This window comes from Triturus cristatus, chromosome 4_1 (assembly GCF_964204655.1).
Source record: "Triturus cristatus chromosome 4_1, aTriCri1.1, whole genome shotgun sequence".
Lineage (NCBI taxonomy): Eukaryota > Metazoa > Chordata > Amphibia > Caudata > Salamandridae > Triturus > Triturus cristatus.
Window position 1 is genome coordinate 994,913,493 of NC_140585.1, and position 23,209 is coordinate 994,936,701.

Below are 23,209 nucleotides of genomic sequence, written 5' to 3' on the forward strand. Positions count from 1 at the left end.
GAGAGTATTCTGCTTGGTCTCAGTCCAAGGCCCTCAGTTGATGCCTTGCGGCATTAAGTTGTCGTCTAATTTGGACCACGTCTGTACAATGATGCATTTCCTCCAACTTCCTGATCTGTGAATTCAAGTGCTCCCGTTTGTACCTTCTGTCTTTATTGAGGCCCGCAGCTATGGCTACTAAATGCCCCCATATGACGGCCCTACAACAGGGAAACCAAAGCCGATCCATCGTCATTGATCCTTAAATAAGCCTGTATCGCTGCCGTACGTCGTTAATGTTTGTGGTATATGTGAGCAGTTTATGGTTTAATCTCCACGATCTCTGACGTGGGGGTACCCCGGTTAGATTCAGTTTGAGGGAGATCGGTGAGTGGTCTGAGAGCCGCCTTCCGTATTGTGACATCTCGTGTGTCTCTCGTGACTCGCGGGGATGTCAAAAACAAGTCTATGCGTGCATAGGTTTGGTGGGCCGCCAAAAATAATGTGTACTCCTGGCATTGGGAAAGTGGTGTCTCCAAGCATCCGTCAGTCCCACCTCCCTCAACTTCTGTATCATAGTGTCTGAGAGTGACCCAGAGTGTCCCATTCATTGCACAGACCTGTCCATTTGTGAGTCTGGTACTATATTAAAATCCCCCGCAATATTAAGTCCTCATCCGGGGATTCAAGGATGGTGTTCAGTGTTTCCCGGAGGAATGATTCTTGATGCTCGTTTGGACCATAGGTAGACACAATAGTATGTGTATGATTCCCCCACTGCTATCCGCAATGCTAACATCCTACCCGGTGTCTCTGCATGTATGCCCAGCACTGTACCCGGAAAGTGGGTTCCTAAGAGGATGGCCACCCTTACTCTTTTCTTTGCCGCGGATGCAAAATATTGCATATCAAACCATTTGGATCGGAGGCGTTTCCAATCGATACGTATTAGGGGAGTTTCTTGCAGTAGAAAAATGTTGCATTTCATGTCTCTCAGCATAGCAAAATGCACGCGCCTTTTAACAGGTGAATTAGGGCCCCTGACGTTAAAGCTTAATATCAAAACCTTGAGTGTTGTCATGGGGAAGATTTAGGGGGGTACCATGGGACCTGTCACAGGTGTTCTCGGCGGGCTTGCGGTCTCCTCCATCCCACATCCACCCAAGGAGGCGGTGGGCAGCCACGGCCTGGCAAGTGAAGTCCTCTCCAACCTCCACTCGCCGCCAAGAAGGTAGCACTACGCCCAACCAGTCGCCATCACCCCACATGGAGAACCAAACACCCACGCCTTGCCTGATTACGTATCCACTGAGTTCCAAGCTGAACCTTCCCAACTGGGCCTTCCCTCTCCCCAATTGCCATTAACTATCCCTACATATCTGTGGTTCATCCCAAAATAGCACAGCCTGTGCCTCCGACTTGCCTAACTGAGACCCTATCCCTATCAATGCTGAGAATGTCTCCAAATACCTAAGGGAAAGTAGGAGAAGAAAAGAGGTAGAGAGGGAATAAAACAAAGAAGACCGATATAACAAGAGAACCACCCTCCATTGGGCATTGGTTACACCGTCTTGTATGGGTTCAAATGAGCAGTGATCGGTCATCCTCTCAAGAGGAACGAGCTCCCTCTATCAGGACAATTTCGGTCTACATTGGGATTCATCCGCTGCTTGTAGTGGCCCGGGAGCCGGCGCAATGTGCGAGGCTTTAAAAATCAGTATTTGGTGTACTCTCCTGTATTGACTCTATTCTGTAGCTGTCGAAGCAAGGCATCTCTTTCATTATGGCTTTCGAGTTCAGAAGGCTTTATGCGTTACTCCCTCCCGGTCCTCCAGCGCCGTCTCGAAATCGGTGGCCCATGGGTTGATGTGTCATCCTTCAGTCGATTTGCAGCCCCCTCTTCTTCCGAGTTAATGCCAAGAACCTCCTGCGCTTCTTTCAGGGACCGCACTGCCTGCAATTCTTTGTTCCACATGAAAGGCAGTTTGAAAGGGTGCCACCAGCGATAGCAGATTCCCTTATCTCGTAGGTAGTTTGTAGCTGGTTTCAGGGTTTTATGCCACTGGAGAGTGAGGGGTTGGAGGTCTTGATGGTTGCTTTGTCCCTGGTTGCGTTCAATATGATTTCCTTCTGTTTGTACAAATGAAGACAGGTGAAGATATCTTGTTGTTGACCTGGGCTGGATGCCGGCCTCCCAGCTCGGTGGGTGTGCTCCGGATGATCTCTTTCTCCCCAAGTGCCGGCATGGCATGGCGGGAAAAGCAAATCACAAAATCCTACAATTTCCTGCTGTCCACCTGGAGTGGCACTCCTTTGATGCAGATATTAGAACACCTCAAGCGGTTTTCAAGGTCCTCCAGGTGGAGGTAGAGTTCCTCATTGCAGTCTCTGAGATCTAGAAGTTCTCTGACCTGTTCAGTAAGCTCTTCATCCCTACGTCACCCGCTCTTTCAAGTGAATCCACACTGTTGCCTATTTTTTGGATATCCGTTCTGATCTGTTTGATATCAGAGGCGACATCCTGCCTGAGGGCTGCAAAGTCCTCCCTAAGCGTGCCAAAGAGTTGTTCCAGGAAGCCACGTGTGATCGGTTCCTCTGACTGCTCACCTACTGGTCCCATGTCCTTCTCTTGAGGTTGAGTCGATATCTGTTCGGGCCATGACCATCTGCTCTCTTAGAGCCTGCTTTCTGCAGAAGGTCTTTGATTGTGGGCTCCTTTCTCGCACTGTGGGTGGACATTTCAGTGGGGCCGCCTATGCAGAGTTCCAGAAAACTTCTTTCCAGAGTCAGACCTAGGTCCGGTCACTGTCAATCAGCGGGAGGCTCATGTATTTCTTCTCTCTCGTTCCCACGCTGCGATAGTCAGGGGCCATGTGTACTCGGGGGCAGGCCGCTCTTGTGTGCACCTTCCACCCACCCCATCGCTAGTAAGGGTGATAGGGGTTCCAAATGAGGTTGGCAGGTCGTCCAGGGGACCAAGCCTCAGTCCCTCATTGGGCAGATGCAACTACCTTTTTTCCTTCGGCTTTGGCCTCACCGCTCCACCGCCAGCCTACACTTCTCAGCCAGGGCCTCGTCCATCCAGGGGCTGGTCCTCTATCATGTCTCCGTGGCCTCCTTTCATCAGGCCCCAATGGGGGCGTCGGGCTAAGCTTCCTGTATCAGACGATCTCTGGGTGTCCTGTACCAGATCGCTTTCTTATAGGGGGAATTAGTTCTCAGTCAGCAGGTAGTCCGGGGCCCAAAACCTTTGATTGCCCTTGTGGAGGGGCACTTCCACCATCCCTTCGCTTGGTGACAGCCACGCCGTCCCACCGCATGCGGCCGGCCTCACCTCAAAGAGCCCGGAGTATCTGCAGGAAGGCACTTGTAGCACCTGTTGGAGCCTGTTCTCTTTGGGGGACTGCAGGGAGTTCTGGACCACCACCTCTATCACTGGCGGCCCTGTGTCACCCTCGGTCCGATCTCGCCTCAGTCGAGTCAGCGGCGTCTTGCTCACTACGCCCGTTCCAGGTCCACTGACCAAATCCGCCACCAGATGCCTCCAGCTGCTTCTGCCCGCGTCTGTGCCTCACACCTCCGCCCAGTCACTCTCTTTACAGGCATACCGCTGGTCCCCTCCGCAATAGCGCTAAGCAGCCATGAACTCGCCTGCAGTCTCCAACCACACAGCGGAGCTCCAGCTCGATATCGGGCCGCTCGCTCACCTCACCTCCTCGCTTGCTCAGGGGTCCCTTAGACCACTCGTCCCCAGCTCAGCTACTGCCGCTAGCGATCAGGGTCACGGTCTCCCCTTCTGTATTGTGTGGGGTCCCGGATTGGCAAATTGGATGCTTTTATCGGCTATGCCGAGTGGAGCCCTGAAAAGTCGCTGTTACTCCTCTGTCATCTTTGCCACGGCCCTTTATTTTCCATTTTTAATTGCTCACTCAGCCGCTACTGTATTATTGATCAAACACAATATGATTTGTGAGACAAAAGTTGAAGCCTGGTAAAGGGAATGGGATAAGAAAGAAAACAAGAGGCACTGGATATTTTTCCTCATCACTCTGCTTGGCATATAATCTAGAATTTGGAATAGACATATCAAAAGGTAACAAGCATTGGCAAATGCGATAGGTTTCGCCTATGTGATTAAAATATATATTTTTTAAATTAGTTTTGGCTTGGTGAGCATTTGTGCAATATAAGTTAAAGAAACTTGTTAAAAGTGTTATGACTTGTTTACTGAGAAAGGCAATATATTGTGCATGTACTGGTTGTAATATAAAGCACTCCTGTGCCTTCGGGTGATGTTGGTGATATATAAACTGACCCTAAAGTAAAATTGTGAAAAACAGGTTTAAATGTGGAGGCGATTAGTAACCTGTGTGCTTGTATGAAGTAACTGGTGGTAATATAAATGGCTCCTTTACTTTGGGTGATGTTGATGCTATATAAAAGTGCCCTAAAAATGTAGTAAATAAAAAATATGTTACATAGCAGCGCTGTAACATGATTTTTATTTAACTAATTTTAATTCCACTGTGGAATCCAGCGTCCTTAAGGGACTTGTTGTGCTATGGAGAGTAGCGAAGTCAGACACTCCGGGGTCTGAGTCATCTTCAGTGTTAAGGCAATCTCTCACCAGAACTGGTGTTCGTGGCTAGAAAAGACACAGGAAGAAGGAGCTTTTTTCATGTTCCTCTTACATTTCAGGAAGGGTAGGAGGTGCCTCGAGGCGTGTGTGACTGAGCAAGAGGTGGACAGTATTTCCTTGCTTTTTCTTGTGATGGAGCTGGTCAATGGCAGAATAGGATGTCTCAACAACCTTTGGCACTAGGCAGGAGTAAGGTGAGTGCAGGAGAAGTCAGGAGATGAGTTGGATTGGCACTGTTGGCGCACACAGGAGAAGACTAGTCTCTATTCCCTATTCAAACCATGAATCACCAGAGAAAACTGAGATTTGGTTTCTTGACCTACATGCAGGAAAGGAGCCATGCACAAAACCTCTCTCTGTAACATGCGTGCAGCACCACCACACTCAGAAAGAAAAGGTGCTCCATTATACAGCGCAGGGCCAGTTTTGCCTTCCCTCGCCCAAACGGAGAGCGAGAATCGACCTGATGATGCAACTAAGTATGTGGAACTGAGTAGGACTCTGTCTGCTGTGTTCACCGTCTGGATAAGGGGTTAAGGTGCCAACCCCTTCAGTTTCCTATCCAATTTGAACTGTCCTGATGATGTCAGGACTAGATAAAAATATATGGGCGGACTGCGACTGTCAGTGCAAGCACAAAATCGATGCTGACGTTGAGCAGCTCACCATGATGCCTACTTTTGCTAAACCAATTTGGAGGAGATGACTGGTGAGTGTGAAGGGAGGGGTGTGGGCTTTCAGTTTTATAACGCGTAAACTCAATCCAATGTATTCGAGTGTCCTAGTCGAGCCCCTATTACATTTCACAAGGAGGGCACATACAATAAACATAATTAAATAAATAAAAGGTATTGCGGGGCAGGAAGACAGAGGATGATGGAGTACGAACACATGCACTTGCATGTAGCGTAGGGAAGAAAGTAACAAGCAACAATAGGTTAATAGGTGATTGCATTTTCAAGACTTAATCAGGAGTCCTACTGCACTTACTAAAATGAAGTCATCATGCAGAAATTAAACAAACGCTAGCCTCTGATGCAGCGCTCCCGGTGGCTGCTGGTCCTTGATAATGCTCATTCTGCAAACAAAAGAGAGCACTAGAGTGGGTTCCTGCTTCGGCCCTAGGTGAACCGGTGAGTGTGCTGCTCGTGTTGCAAACAAAAGAGAGCACTAGAGTATGTCCCTGCTTCGGCACCAGGGGGACTGGTGAGTCCGCAGCTCAGTTTTCAAACAAAAGGGTGCACTATAGTGGTTCTCTGCTTCAGCCCCGCGGGGGACTGGTGAGTGTGCATTGTGATCAGAGTTTTGGCTTCTCACAAAACATGCAGAAATGCTGACAACACTTAAAAGAAGTTTCAGAAAAGGGAATGAAAACAGTACTCGGGCCACGGGAAACTGATAAGAGAAACACATGAGGAACAACAGGAAATAGTATGCTACCACCAATAGAAACAAAGGAAAAATAAGTGGCAAGCACACAAACTAATGAAAAGCAAGGGCCGGATATAAGTCCCTTTTAAGATTTATATTAAATACAATACATTTCACAAGCATAGCGCAAACGCTGTGCAGGTAAAACCTAAAAAGAGGAGCTTTTAGTAATATTTCATAAACATCCTGCATCAGGCTTCAACAGTAAAATGATATAACTATAAGAATCTGTGTGCAAACCACTCTCCGTGTCTTATCATGAATCCGTGTTTCCTGACACTCAAATACAACAAGATACCTCATGAAATGCTGACTCTGCTACCTATCTATTGGCAGCATAATTGCCTCTAACTTCATTTGTGTGCAGCTACTTCAGTCGATCGTCTAGTTTCTGATTTCTGATTATCCTTGGTTCAACTGAAAAGCATTTTGTTAATCTTCTTTAATTTTTTTAAATGATGACACATATCTCTTATTAAACATCACATATGCCTTAGTGCACATTGTATACACATAACATTAATAATTGTGTAAAGACGACAGAATCCTTCCTGTTTATTCACAAAAGAATTCAAGGGCAAAAAAAACAATTAGTCCCTAAAGTATAAGGTCTCATTAAATCAAGAGTATAACGTTTGTTTACCAAACAAATAAACTCAAAGTTTGTTTCCACAAACAACTTAGCATCCAGAATAACTCCTTGTAAATATGGATGCCTTCATAGCAAACTACTTTTAGAAAACATTGTTTCTACAATATGAATTTAATGTTCACAAATCAAGGGTCCCAGCTGCAGCAACACATTTATTTTAGGTTGCGTGGCTAGGGGTATGTAATGCAAATGGTAAACATAGCTCCTAGAGTCCTGTGTGCCGACCAAACACCGTCTGTTCATTGCCATGGTGTGCCTGATGATGAGACTGTCTGCTAAGCCCTGGCCATAGAACCACTAACATCCCTCCTCTTCCTCTCAGCTGGATGGGGTATTGGGAACAGATGGATACTGTCACAAGGTGTTTATATGTGACATGCTATGTGACAGGTGACGTCAGTGATAATGGGTAATTGTTTAAGTACTGTCCAGCGCTACGGAAAGGTCCCAACCAGCACACCATGCAAGGAGAACAGACACAAGCACCTGACCCAAAATTCGCAATGACCACCACATACGGATAGAATACAATAACTATGCCATTCCAGTCATAAGTTATGCCTGTTCAATCAATACTACAAGTACCCACTGTAACTTTGCAGCTGACAACTTGCAACAAACCTAATGACACTTGGACCTCTAACCATAGGATCCTCACACTTAATAGACTTTGTCTTCCCTACCTTCTAGCGCTAACAACACAAAATAGAGGAAAGTTTATGATGGTCCTTCTTCTATTAAGATGATATAGACTATTTCACTATATGATATTGTTCATTCTATGATGTTTTTTGGAATGGCGCTTTTTGCAGGGTTATCCTAAACTTTTTGCCTTCCTCCTCCTATGTTTTTGACCTTCTTCTGGTTAGCTTTAGGACTCTGGGCACTGCACCACTGCTAACTAGTGCTAAAGTGCATGTGCTCTCTTGCGAAAACATGGTAGCCTTGGCTCATACTGAATTAGCACATTTAATTTACTTATAAATCTCTATTAAAGTGCACTACATGTGTCCAGGGCCTGTAAATAAAATGCTGCTAGTGGGCCTGCAGCACTGCTTGTGCCACCCACATAAGTAGCCCCTTAACCATGTCCCAGGCCTGCCACTGCAGGGTTCGTGTGTGTAGTTTACTGCCACTTTGCCTTGGCATTTAAAAATACTTGCCAAGCCTAAAACCCCCCTGTTATTACACATAGGACACCTCTAAGGTAGGCCCTAAGTAGCCCTATGGGTAGGGTGCTGTTTAAGTAAAAGGTAGGACAAGTACATTTATGTTTTGCATGTCCTGGTAGTGAAAAAACAGCCTATTTCATTTTTCACTGCTGTGAGGCCTACTTCTCTCATATGCTAGCATTGGGGATTCCCTTATATACTTTTAAGTGGAAACTCCTGATCAGAAAGAAGCAGATTTTTCATGTTTGGTATGTTTAGAATGGTAATGATAAATCCTCTTTTCTAGTGAGGTTGGATTTCGCATTATTGTTTTAGAAATGTCACTTTTAGAAAGTGGGCATTTCTCTGTGCTTATGACTCTGTCTGCCTGACAGCCTGTTTCCAATACACATCTGAGCTGGGTGACAGCTATACTTGCTATACTTTGTGCATTGCCTCTAGACAGCCACAACACAGGACGGGCTGGGTGGAACTGGAGATTCATCTGCTCACTGATAGTCTTCCTGGGAAGGAAAGGGGGGTGGGGGCTCACACTTACATCTGAATAGGTTGTGTGTCCCTCCCTCACACAAAGGGCAGCTATACCCCCCCCCCCTCCATTGGTAGCCTGGAGCCAATGCTGGGTTGAAATTTGTAGTCACCCCCTACATCAAAGGCATTTTTGTGTATAAGGCCTGGGACCCTGACCCCATGTAATCAGACACTGCATGGGACATTTAAGCAGACGCTGCTGGCTCTACATCAGCACATTGTCAGAGGGGCTGCTGAGCTGCTTAAAGGACTAAACTGGACTGCTTTTCTGGAAGGACTGCTGCCTGCTGCTCTCTGCTGAAGGAGAGCTGACCTCTACCTTCCATCCAAGGTGATCTCCAAGGGCTTGTTGGTTTGCCTCCTGTTTTCTGAAGTCTCAGGGACTCAAAAGACTTCCTGCAATTCTGCTGTGGCTGCTGAACTCTGCTGTCTGTGAGTTCTGCCCTTGCCTGAGGTGCCCTCTCTAGTTCTGGGCCTCAGAAGTGGGTGCTACAGCTATTTTGCTAAACAAATCGATGCAGTGATGACTTTGTGTCAATCGGAACAGACACATTGCACTTCCAATGCTCCAATGCAGGGGCTGATCAACGACAATGCCTCAAACGATTACGCGGCTCGACATCGATGGACTGCAGCAGCTCTACATCAATGCAGCACCTGCATTGCAAAGTGTTTCAACAGCGAAGCTCCCACCACCTCTGCGGATTGACGTTGACGAGGCACTTCCTCGACTCCTTGCCTCGAGTCTTCGAAGTCAATACTTTGCTCCATTCAGGGTACTTTGTTGGCAGGACTTGTCTGAGTCCTGTAGCCAGCCTGCCTTTGATCGCAGTCGGCCTGAACTTTGGATTTGCACCGGTCCATCGTGACCCAAAGTAATCTTTTATCGCTACTTGCTTCTAAGCGCTTTACAGCTTTTACTTGTTTAAAATTCAATATCTCAACTTCTACTTATTGGATTTTTGTCATTTCGGTCTTGTTTTGTTTATAATATAATACTCTATTTTATAAACCTGTGTGGGGAGTCTTTTGGGGTCTATTCATGATGTTACTGTGAGTGTTGTTGCACAAATGCTTTACAAATTGCCTCTTAAGTTAACCCTGATTGCTCTGTGCCAAGATACCAGAGGGTGAGCACAGGTTATCTTTTAGTGTGCATCTAGCTTATCCTGACTAGAGTGGTAGTTCCTGATTGAATAGGGTGCATACTCTGACAACCAGAAATCCCATTTCTGACGTTGGTGGCCAGCAGTGGGGAGAGGACTGTGTTTATGCAATACCATAGTAACTCATTATTCACTACACCTCTGCACTAAGACCATTACCAGTTTTTCTCCTGTTCTATCACATTGGTCATTTTTCTGAATGTATTCCTGCTTCATCTATTTATGTCTGGGACTCTTGTTGTTTGACCCAGTAGTACCTTGCCAGAATGGAGTTCTGAAGTTAAGCCTGACTGTCCTGTGCCAAGCTACCAGAGGGTGAGCACAGGTTATCTTTTAGTGTGTATCTAGCTTACCCTGACTAAAGTGGTGGTTCCTGCTTGTACAGGGTGCATACTCTGACAACCAGAAATCCCATTTCTAGCAATTTTGTATTCCAATAGATTATTTGATTTCTCATCAGCAACAGAGAACCATATAATGTATGAAAGGACCTTTGGAACCTTGCCGCCAACTGGATGGCACAGACACAGACTATATTAGCCTCCCTAAATAACCACTTAATACTAACGAGACAAGCCAATCTGCCAAAACCAAAAAGATTTGCTGCAAGTTACTGGTCACTGGAGAAGTCTACCATAGTTCACTCTGCAGGTCCCAAATAGTTAGAAACTTTGAGCATTGCTATCCTAAAATGACTAAAAGGGTGATGATGATGCTGTCTATCTTGATAAATCACTTCAACATCTGACATCTTATAATGGAAAACATATACAGGATAACTGTAACATAGTCTATCCTGGCAGATAGCTGACCAACTGCACTCTTTATCCACATTTGTTACCTCTTCTGGATCCATAGGTCACAGAATGGATTACTTTTTGTCACAGCTAGCATATGGAATTGGATTGGGAAAACAGGAGATAAACTACCAACAAAATTAATGGATTTGCAGAGCCAAACAGAGCTGCCAGCAATTCATAAACAAGTGTGTCGTCACTGAGTATTATAATGAGAAACTCTTTCAGACTCGGGCTATTAATCACAATATCCCCGATAGGAGCAGCTCTTGCTCCCTCTATTTCATAATTCCCAAATAAATTGCAGAAAAAAAGCCTCAGAGTTTAGTGAACAGAAGCCCAGTTGCAAACATAAGGCCTCTAAAATTGAAGAGTTCAGTGATGAAAACATTTTCTTTCAGCGCTTACCTTAAACTCAGTTGAAATTAGGAGGAGATTCAACAATAGGGATCTCATTTAGAGTTTGATGGGTGGCCCACTAGCCTACAATTTCAGCAGAGGTTGCAGCCTCTGCGGCTATAGCAGATGATAGTCTGCAATAAATAGAGATTCCCCAAAAATAGGTAGGATCTTTCTGCGCCAGGTACTGCCATGCCTCACATGGCATTCTCACATATGGAAAACAAGTGATGGTCACTAGGAGGGGTGATTATCACTGTGACTGTTGCAAAGTCATCCTGTGCCTTGGTCACCCCCAACTGTTTGCTGACTGGTACTGGTGGGAACTGACCTTCACTGTCCCTGGGCTCTGCCTAAGCAGACCTAGTGCCAGTGCAACGCTGAAAAGACAATTTGAATACAGTGAAAACACCTACTTACACAAGGGTACCCTATGGGTTAGGGTACCCCAATGACTGGCCTCCCCTATAAGGCAGTCGTACCTAACAGGGCAGGGGGATTTAAACTACCTTTAAGACCCTAGCATATAATAGCGCATGGCAGTTTAAAGGCCAGCAGCTTTTCTGCATTTGCATGTGTGCACTGCTGACACCTGAGGTCAGTTTAAAAGCAGCCCTGTGTGGCAGGACTTCTTTTAAAATGAAAATTGTGAATGAACCCAACTTTGGTGTTTGGGCATATTAGGTACCCCCAGGGTCTTCCCTAGGTGTCCCAGGTGTGGTGTGGGGGGGATGAGTCAGGTATTTATAAGGAGGACCTTTATAAAATGAGTTGTATATGCCCTGGGATTAGTGAATTTGCACATTTCGCTGCCCACATTGTGGTAAAGTGCTTCACAAAATCGACTCTTGTGCTAGGAGCACTGTGGAGTGAGGGTCTGCAATATTTGTACATATGCAGAACCCCTAATGTCTCCCCTAGGTATCCCAGGGGTGTGGGGTCCCGTAGATATTTTCTGACACCAGGGCTTATAAAACATCTTTTACAAGGGTCCTTATAAAAGATGTTTTATAAGCCCTGGTGTCAGACAAATTGCTCAAGACATTTTTCCCATTGCAGATGCCCAGTCACATAGGTTAACATGGCAAGAAGTTAATAAATAATAACAAACGTCAATGAGGTGATAAAAATATAATTCAATGACATCCTAGAATGGTATTGATAATTCCAAAAATATGGTATTGTTGAATGTATCCTAAAATGTATGGACAAGAAGTTATAAGCCTTTCTTGCCGGTAAGACAAAATTCATTCTTCCAGTGGTCTGTCCTGATTGGTCAGAGTACGGTGGATTAGCCAGGCTCCTGTGATGAGGTGATAAGTAGCCCCTGGGGTTATAAAGCCCTTCTGGGAGGGCAGGGTTCTGCTCCATAGGAATGCCAGAGTAGGGGGAGGGATCGTAAACAACATTCTTCAATAGAATGAGACAGGCAGGAGACCAGGTTTCATGTACACCTCTACTCTTTAAACTCAGCCAGATGGCAGGCTTAAGGCAGGAATTCCCAGATGTAAGGGAAGGAGCATAAGTAGATGAAGCCATCCTGTGGGCTGGTTTAGTTAGCTCTTCACCCTCTGCTGTAAAATCAGCCATGATGAATTTTGGAGAAATGGTTCTCCTTGGGAGAAAATACCCTGGGTTGTTGCCCTGCACCACATTGGACAGGAGTGCCCTCCTGCTTGACCCAGAGAATTTGGAATAAGTATCTGAGAAGGGCAGAGCCTCTCAGATCTGCTGCTTGAAACTTAAGGAAGAAGAAGGGTCCATGCTGGATGTTTGCTTTGCACCACTCTGACTGACTGCACCTGCTGCACAATCTGGAACTACAGCCCTGTGGATCAAACCTGCTTCAAAAAGACTAGAGAGTGGACTACCATCAAGCTACAGGTTAACAGAGCTCACTTGGACCATCAACACCATTAATCTCCAGCCTAGTGAACTGCCAGTGGATTTGTAAGGGTTTTGTCCAAGTGGATTGTGGGAAGTGAAGTCCCAAACTTTCAAGGGTCATCCTGGAGCTTCCAGACCCTTGGAGTAAGTTTTGGACAATTTGGGACCCTCAAAGGAACTTCAGGAAGAAGTTCCAGTAGTTTGGAGAAGTTTGGATCAACTTTAGAAAAAAGCTTCATAAGTTAACTTACTTGACCTGGCCAGCCAAACTGACGACCCTCAACTGCGAGCCGGCCTGCCGTCCAGGTTCGTCCCGCTGAAAAGCTGCAGAGGTCTGACTTCCAGGGTTTGACAGAAACCCAAGCTGAATCACCTCACCGAATCCTGGTGAAGTACATCGAAGGACCCCGCAAGAAAATGCACCATAAAATCTAAGTCTGAACGTAAAATTGGTGCCTGGGACTAACCCCAAGAGTCAAGCTGCCCACCTTCAACTGAGAGCTGGCCTAGATCCCTGGTTCATCCCGCTGGAACCATTCGGAGGTTTGACTTCCATTCGTTTGACCGGGAGCTTGTCGCAAGGCAAGCCGGCGAACCCTCCCCAAAATCCAGACTCGCTGAAAGCTTTGAGGGACCCCAGGCAGAAAAGCACCAGAAAAGTTTCTAAGTCAGATGTAAAAGCTTTGACCCAGGCCTACTTTGACTTTTTCCCAATCTAGCGTGACCAGATGTCCCAATAGGCGCTATAGGTTTCTATGTGCTACACAGTGCTAAATCTGTATCTCCAGTTCCCTATATTGGATTTGTTTTATTTTGGTGTTATTTTAAATGGAACAATATTTCCTATTTTTACAAGCTGGTGTTGGATTTTTATTGTGTGTTGTGTCTTAATTATTTACTGAATTTGTGTTTTTAAATGCTTTACATACCTGCCTTTAAACTTTAAGCCCGTCTGATCGCAGCCAAGCTACCAAGTGTTAAGCATGATAATAATTTTCTGCGAATTATACTGAGCACTGTATTGGGTTAGTTGCCTTATTGCCAGTGGTAGATATATATTTACCACTACTAATAACCTGCTTTCCAACAATTACCTAAAAGCCCTCGGGGGATGGAGTCCACCAGGGGAGAGATTTTGGACAGCAAAATCAGCTCAGATAACACTGTCAGAAATTTGAGGGTGCCAGAAAAGTCGGGCAGCAAAATGGCCACACAGTATTGAGGCTATTGCAGTCAGCTATCTGCCATCATCCTCCTCGAGAAGTCCGTCAACATGACATCCGTGGCTGGGACCATGCTTGGGACAGCCGTCGCTACTGAATGAATCCAGAGACAGCATTGACTGCACCGTAGTACCGGGTGAAAAGCGATCTGCCAAAGCATGGTGCAGACATGCAAGAGGGTGCCTGCGCAGTGAGGAGTGAACTGCCGCTTTACACCAGTGAAACCCGGGTAAGACCTCGCACAGGAGTGTATATACTGGTGAGAGCTGGGGTTGGTGGGCACAGTCTAGATTGCCAGAGGGGTGTGATGTGAAAGGACATTGCTGGGGGTGTTGATGTTGCTGGCTGCGTGAGATTTGTGCTGGTCCAGAGCAGTGGGTGGGCCTGGCAGGTGTACCTGGGGGTGAAGATGGCACCTCCTGAGTACGGGCCTGTGCTGATTGAACTTAGTGAAGGTCCTATTGTTCATCCAGCAGTATGCTTGGGGGTGAGGCAAGACATTGGTGCCCACTCTGCTGAGCTTCCCCCTCCCCTGACTCTGAATACTCTAGGCCCCAAAACTGACTGGCTACCTGACAGGGATGCTGGCAGGCATGGATACACTGCAACAGGTGCTGGAGTGGGCTCTGCCTCCTACCCATGGTGGGATGTTGCCTTGCCTGGCATGGAAGTGCTCGCTCCGAGAGTCTGGAGCTGGTTCCAGTGGGAAAAACATTGTGAGTGAACATTGCCAGGGTTACTGAGACTGCTTGTGCTGCACCTACCATAATGTATAGTGCTTGGATGGAAAGTGGAAAAGGCGGGGTCAGACTGTCACCTAAGATCAGCTATGGGGGACCTGATTGATTGATTGGACCATACAACATCTGCGGCTGACCCCAATTGCCCATAGTGGTGCCAGCAACAGAGGTGCTGAGCGTGGCGGGCCACAGCTGACTGCGATGGGGGACTCGCATGACAGTACATGCAATGACAGGCTCAGTCTTGCACCGATGGAAGAACGCACTTCATCTCCAGAATGTACTCACAGATTATGAACCAGAGGCTTGCATTTGGCGGAAAGATTGTGGAACTCTGGCAAACCCCCCACCTCTGCAGAGCATAGGCAGTAACAGAATGCCACGAAGACCCTAAGGCACTGGCAATAGGGAAAGCAGACGCCTTTCCAACTCCAAACAGTCATTTGATGCAGAAAGAGCCTTAAAACATGGGAGGCAGAGATGGTACCTCGGAACACACCTCTCTGCAGGGGGATGGAAAGGAAGATGTGCAACTACCACAAAAGGTACGATAGCTGTACACATGTAAGTGACTGTGATACTAAATAGGAGACCAAGTCAAAGTACTACATGGACATTACAGAATTACTGTCCAGGTGCCTAGGGGACTCCACCCTTATCAAAGAGGTGGCCTCACACACATATTCGGGTCATGTTTCATCATCAGCAACCTTTCCCCACCCTAGTAGGACAATGCCACCAGGGCGGACTCGACCTCCTGTTATACTAGGACCACTAGGGAGTTCTTAGATAGAAATCTACTGGACAAAGGAGGGATCCAGACCAGTGAATTAAAAATAGCTTGTAGTTCCCTGGTGTAACACCTTTATTCATTGGGGACCACAGGCATATCTAAAAACCGAGGTGAGATGGTTGGTTGACGACAATAACTCAAACTATTCTTTTTTAGGCCAACATATTTCTGACCTACTCTATAGACCTAACGGGTCTGGGGAATTTTTCAGGGCCAGAAATCACTAACTACCTTGCGGTGATTGCATTGCCCAATTTATTTAGGGTTAACTCAGGAGAGTCCAACCTGTGTTAAGGTGTAGGTCAGATTAACCTGAGTTAAGGTGTATGTAAGATTGACCCTAGACTTTAGGGGCTACTGGCTTCCTGGTCAACGATGGGATGATGTACTTTATAGTCACACTTACTCCAAAAGGTACACCGTGCCTTGCCACCTAAACAGAGCCCGCTCCTTGCCGCTAACGACGGCCTCCACATCGCATCTTGCAGCTCATCGGAACTGAAGCATCGCCCCGACTGTTCAATGCATACTCAACCTCAGACTCTGCCTCGCAAGTCCTCGCCATTTGGATCCTCGACGATGAAGCAGAACCTTGCACGTAGCCTCGCTGCATCTCAGAACCGACACATCGCTTTGGGTGCGTGACGCATCTGTGACACGGATCCTCGCAAAGCTCCGCAAACCAGGATTTAAGGTACTTTGTTCAGTGGGAACCTGTAGCCGGCCTGCACTCATTGCGGTCAGCCTGAACTTGTGACTTTGTTCCGGTCCGGCCCAATATATACATAGTTGGCATGTTATGCCTTTTGCCGATATTTTTACTAAAAGCTTTAAAATGTATTATCTCTGGTTCTACTAATTGGATTTTTGTCATCTTGTCTTCATTTGTTTATTAAAAATTGCTCTATTTTTCTACACTGGTTTGGGATCCTTTTGTGGTGTGTCTTCACTGTGTTACTGTTTGAAGTGTTGCACGAATACTCTACACATTGCCTCTGAGTAAAGGCTGAATGCTTTGTGCCACGCTACCCGAGGGTTGAGCACCTGTTAAGTTAGGTTTTGCTTCTGATTTCACCCTGAGAAGAATTGTGGTTACTGCTTGAAAAGGCTTTCAAACCCCTCAACCAGTAACCCAATCCATCTGACAATAAAGCACTTGGGCAACACCTCCATAGATTGGAGAGAGATATTAGGCACCTGGATTTTGGACTTGGAGGCCCCGAGTCCATGCAAGCAATGGCACACATCCATCAGCTGCTCTCAGAATATAAAGATGTAACAGTACAAGAGCAGTCCTGGGCATGAGAATATAGGGGGGAAGAGCGACCCAGAAAATTGCTGGCATTAATGTCAAAGTTAATTGGGCTTTGTCCCAGAACTTGCCACACACCAGCGTGACCCAACCATTTATACCTGATTACCTACTAGAGGGATATGAGAATACTGTCAAATACCTGTGCATACACATTCACCAAGACCCACAATTAGTCATGCTGGAAAACTATGGGTCTGCACTGTGCCACTCGCTGGATTACCCTCCCGCTATACCTAGCGGGATAAATCGTCCGAATTAAAATGTTAATACTACCCAAACTATGATATCTCTTGATCAGTATATCCCTGCCACTAAAAAAACATTCTTCTTCACGTTAAAAGAACAGGTCATATGCCTAGCGTTGGCGAGAAAACTGGCACGAATAGCCTGGGACACACTTGTTCTCCTCTTTCACTTAGGCGGCTTCGAAGCACCTGATCGAGAAATGTTTTATTTGAGTGTACAATCATACTTCTCACATTATTGACACACATAGTGGTAGAATCAGATAATGTGGACCCCACCCCCTCACCACTGTCATAGGCAAACTCATCTGCCACCTGCCAAACAAAACATCCATGGCTGCCTGCTTGAGGATGGGAGGGGATTCAAAAATGAGCAGAATGTCACATTAACCCTGGTTTTCCGGATGAGCAGAAGAAGCTAACAGAACTAGATGTACGAGAAGTACTACTCACTAATCTACCACTTGGTGTTTAATATCTCTTCCACACTGAGCGAGCAACACTAGAGGACATCTCCAAAAGGGAAAACTCTGCACGGGAGGTGTGTGAGACCGAAATGGGGCTGGAAATAACCCCACACTCCTGGAAGTAGTGTCGCACCTAACCAAGCTTGATCGCCTCTAGCAGCTGACTATGGATCATGCACCTTATATTTCTACACCATGCATATTACACTCTAAATGCTCTGCATCGCTTCAGCCGCCGGGTAGACTCATGTTGATTATGCTGTGGGGAGATAGAGGCATGTTTTTCCACTAGGCGTGGTGGTGCGTTTAGGTGTTAGCCAATTGGACAGATATAATTAACAAATTGATACAAAGGCTTGCCTGTGGCATTCCACTAGGCCTCATAATTGGCATGCTTGGCTCAGGGCCGGTTCTAGGATTTTTGAGGCCCCGGGCGAAGAGGAATGTGTGAGGCACCTTCAGGGCTCCAGAAGATGAATGTGCAGACACCTCCTGGGCCGCAGCTCCCCATCTGCCACCTACAAGCACTCCTTTCACAGCTCATATCAGGCTGAATGTGTAAGAAGAGCTTGGAGGCTGAGAGTTAAAACTGCGCAGACGGTAAAGTGCTGACAATGGGTGTCACGCAGTGTCTCAATGGGCAGCCGGGCAGGAAGCCTAATTGCAGGACAAAATGTGTCTCCTTGCAACTGGCAGAAGAAGAAGTGTCCCCCTCCCCTAGGCCTTCCCACACCATCCTGAGAGGCCCAAGGAGGGTGGCCCCTCCTGTAAGCCCAATTGCAAACAGACACCTTTCTACATCAATGGGATCAGCAGGGGCACAAGAGGTCTGGTGGTGTGTTGCACTGGTGGTGGGCCCCATGCTGCTAGGCTGAGTGCGGGGCCCAGGGCAGCTGCCCATACTGCCCATGCCTAGAGCCGGCCCTGGCTTGGCTGGACTGAGTACATCCTCACCACTCACAAGAAACTTCTGTTGGCTGAACAGCATGGGTACCTGCTACTGGTGCAGGAGAATATGTCCTGCACTGAAATAATGACTAAAAGAGCCAAAATATTGTAACAAACTACTTGGAATATATGCGGAAGTCCAGCATTCTCGTCTCGACCTAGGGATATATGGGTCCCGCTTAAATGTTACCTTTTGCAACATTGGGCAGCAGGAGAAGGGTCACTTAGGGACAGTGGCACCGGCAGTAGGACTCTTGGACATGGCAGGGGGTGTGTATATCAGTGTGGGTGGTGGAACAAAACCATTATGAAACGGCTATTACTATCCCAACCATTACTAGACTCCCACACTGAGGCTTACTGGAAGCTAGGTAACTCATATTTCGAAGAACTCCGACACTGTGGATTACAGACACACCCCGGCATGTCTACTGCCCCCACGCCCCACCACCTCACATCTTTATTTTAGGACCGACCTGGTGCCGGCTGTGTGATGTAACAGAAGATTGAGCCATGGTTTGGTTTGGAAATGTGACGCTGATTCCATTATATGCAAAAAACTATTTAAAAGCGTGGTCGGTACTCAGCCTTTCCATGAACTGTCAGTAGAGTGGAGAAACCCCTATCAGGTGAAAATATTCCAACAGCAGAATTTGGGGTGGTTACGCAGGCAGAAGCCCAGTGCTTTCCCCAGTTGTAAATAGAGTGGGATATCTACAAGTTTGGCAGGGTGGGACTCCAATGATTTACAGTGGTGCTCCTGCGCGGCCAAGCGCTAAGGGATCCATAAGTACTTAACTCAATACAAAGTAGACTGCCCTACCTCACCCCTGAATGCTTTTGATAATTGACTTACTTAATAACTTCCAAATTCTCTATTAAACCTCGTCAGCACGTTCATTTTGTAACAATGTTACAGCCATCCATAGCTCTGTGAAATTTGCATTTATGTTTTCATGAGAACAGTATTCCCAGATACTTATATTATTTTCTGAGTATCAGCTCTTCTAGTCGAATCCTACAGGTAAAACAAGGTATTTTCCCCAAATGTAACTGTTTGGGTATTTGTTTTTAGTTTGTTGTCCTGCCAAAACACTTGCAAAATAGACAAGAGGCACCTCTCATTGACAATTAGATTGTCATCCTACAAACGCATGTCAGCATGGAAATCCAGGAACTTTGGAGGCAAAACCATTATCTTCCCTTAATACTTTCAGGTGTTATCAAAGCTATAGTCCGAAGAGTATAGGTGCTAACGATCACCCCTGCTGTAAAGAGTTTCTGGTAATAATTGTGGTTGCTACCTGACCTGATACACTTCACTGGGCCTAAGTCTAGGTGGATGAATGCACACATCTCATCAGTGAAAGCAGAGTGTATGTTATCATCAGGCGTCCGAAATTCCATCACAGACTACAACAGTCCACCATGTCAAATGCGATGCTCAGAAAAGATGTGCATCATCAGGAGCCTCAAATGATCTCCCCTTCCTGTATTCCTAAAGAGGTACTTTGTCCAGGTCCAGGCTGGTGGAGCATTATAGAGTTTTTATTGAGCAATAGAAGCCCCAGGGTTGGTGCAACCAAGTCTCCCATTTAAAGTAAGTCAAATGACGTGGGTCATACAGTTGCATCTTTGTGTTTATTTGTTATGCTATTGTTTGCAATGATTATATAAATGGTTTTGCAGTAATAATGGCGAACATTTAAATGAGTGCAGCATAAAGATGTATTTATGCAGTTTTATGCAGTGTGGATATTGCCTAAGGATGCTTTCCACAGAAGATAATAAGTTACTTGAGGAAAATAAGTCAACAACAACTATAACTATACATAACAGCAGTGAATTGAAAGTATTGGAAAATACATGGTGGGAGATATCTGAAAAGCATTACATGTGTAACACAGTGAGATTGAATCTAAAAAATATGTTGTGTTGAAGGGGGTAGGGGAAGAATCAACTAGTGGACTAGTGAGAACGAGGTGAGATAGAGATCAGTTGAGAGTCATAGAAACGAGCTCAGGTAGCAATACGGAAGTTATCTAAGTGGAGGCAGACCTCGGTAAGAGACGGCTGACGAGTCTAATTTAACATAGTGAGTGCAAGGTGGAGAAACAAGAAGGATACCCCATCCCTATTTTTAATTCTTCTCTTAGCTGCCTTTGACTCCAGTTCTTCAACGAGGGAACAAAATAAGGTTTCCCAGAAAAACATGCCCCTTGATATTGGACCTGATTAGTGTCATTTAGGCACCATTCCACATAGAAGTTTCTGGGAGAATGGAATAATTCCCAAAAGCCCATTTGCAAATTGACATCGGTGTGCTGCTTAACAGTGATGTACTGTAAACATAAGCTTGAACATCCCTGAAGCTTCTGGAAGACCTAAAATCGACAGAGACATATATGGACCGCTGTAGTGCTTATGGGACGTGGCTGGTGTCTATTGCTGGTAACATGCTTTCACTGGTATAATGGTGGTAGTGCTTTAAAGATTGTGGGCATTCTTGATACAATGATGTCCAGCACTGGTGTAATGCGTGCTCCGGTATGTGGGAAATTCCTCCCATCTCATACCATTATCACTATTGTTGTTTAAAGCGTGAACCTTCAAGACTTGGATGACGTGTCTGCGTCCTTAAATGCATGAGCTTATTCAGCCTTTGTTTGTTGAACCCTCCCACTCATTCACCCATTCATATATACACACACTCACCCATTCATTATCCATGTTCCCATAAATCCATCCAGCCATTGACACATTCTTGCATTTATCCAGTTACCAATCAACACCACACACACAAATTCGGCAATGAACGTAGAAGCACTCCCACTTATAAAATAGCCAGACCCATTTGCTTTTCCAGTGCTTGTTTCCTACAGTCACAAGATTCGACTATTCATTAATACTCCCGATAGAGATTAAACAGTCTATTCATCGCACTTTGGAACTCAGAAGGTTCTGCAAATATGCTGGAAAAGTTGGCCGCTGCAAACAGCATGCATTACTGTAATGGGAAGGCGTCTGCATGGGTGTAGCTTGAGTGATATTTTACCATCTTTTATAAACATGAACATTGTTTGCAACTAAGTGATAATGGCTATTTTGTTATCTTTCTGCAGCTGAGTGCTCAGTCATAGGTGACTCACATTTCACGACGTTTGATGGGCGCTCCTTTACCTTCCTTGGCTCCTGCCAGTACATCCTCGTGAAGGGCACTGGAAAGGACATGTTTACAATTACACTACAAAAGTCTCCATGTGGACAGGTAAGAAATGTATATTGGAAACACATTTATTATTATAAGATTGGTGACTGCATTCATAGTATTCACTGACAGTGAGTTTAACCCAGTAAGACCTGGTCCTTCAAAATATAGGGGCACCAGCTCTGCAAATGGGTGGCCGGTTTACAAGCCCTGACATTGTCTCGACTTCTCCTGTCCTTGAGAGCACGACTTCATGTGAGGTCATTTGGATAGATTATAAAAACATGTCTTCAATGAGGCTCATGCATATGATCTACTTAAAATGCAAGAGGCTCAATAATATTTCTACGAGGTTCTCTTGCAAAGAAAATGTACACTTGCTGCGTTAAACTGCAGCAGGAGAAAGGTATCTTGGATATATTGCGCTGGATATTCTTGTAAACTGGATGACTGGTTTTCAGTGAGTAATGGTGGGCAAAAATATTTTGCTGGAAGTGAAATAGGGAAAATCAGCCTTTTTTAAACACTTCACCTGCGCAGTGAAAATGGGCTACGAAAACCGCCCAACATGAGAAGCTTCCCATAATACTTTCGGGTGGTGTATTTCGTCGTTTGGGCAGTTCCTGTGATTCTCCGTGGTAAAATGAGGTCCAGAGGGAAATGCAAGAACCGCTGAGCTGCCTACAAACATGGCAGCTCCTGAGGTTCAGCTGGTTCTCATCGGATCCCATTTCACTGGTAACAACCACATGAACTACCCAAAACTACTCGAACTGGGGAGTTGTGCTTTGATGGCCTTTTTGTTTTCTATTGTAGTTGGAAGCAAACTTTGCCGAATTTCAGTGAAATTAACTTCCGCCTACCAAGGGACATCTTAAGGATTTTGGGGGTCCTGGGCAAAACGTATTTTGAGGGCCCCTGTTCAGAACAACTTTAAATTTATGATCATGTTTCACCCTTCACCTGCCCTTTTTGGCCAGGACACTGACAGTGCACAGGCTTAAATTTAAATGTGTTTACATCTACTATTCAGGGATAGTGATGTATGTTTTCAATATTGTACCACAGCAGCACCTCACTAACATTACGGTAAATAATCTCTGTGAGATCCTCTCATTTCTAAAATGTGGGGGTCTTGTTTTTATCTAAAAGAAACTTTTTTTATGGATGTTGCATGAAACATAAACATAGCATTTCTCTGCAAAATGTCTGTAATGGGCTCTCCCACACCACCCACATTAAAAATAAATTAAAACATATCCCTATTTAAAACAATCTGTTTAAGAGTTATTCAAGGTAATCAGGGCAAGACTCTGTGCAGAACAGAGCAGGCTCTATCAGAGGGTCCCCTGAAAGGCTGGGACCCTGGGCCAAAGCCCACTCTGCCCATGCCTTAAAACGTCTCTGACGCCTACCGTGAAATAGAAATAAATATCTGCCACAGTGGTACAAGCAAAATGTCTCAACAAACTGAGCAATCAGTTTCAACAATTTTGACATATGTAAGAAGCTTACGAGAGCATAGTTTTACCTTCAATCTGAATGCCAGGATCAGAATATTATATTTAAATACATTTATAATACTAGGAAACTATTCTTATTTTGAGGCATTCTTTA

General features: G+C 45.6%; 1 protein-coding gene across 1 annotated transcript in view; it reads left to right on the forward strand.

The window, feature by feature from the left end:
* Window positions 1-23,209, forward strand: part of OTOGL (otogelin like) — a 939,358-nt gene that overhangs the window by 159,635 nt on the left and 756,514 nt on the right. Inside the window, exon 16 of the mRNA XM_085653920.1 lies at window positions 21,507-21,652. Within this exon, the coding sequence (XP_085510046.1) occupies window positions 21,507-21,652 (146 nt within the window). The remainder of the gene's footprint in view (window positions 1-21,506; window positions 21,653-23,209) is intronic.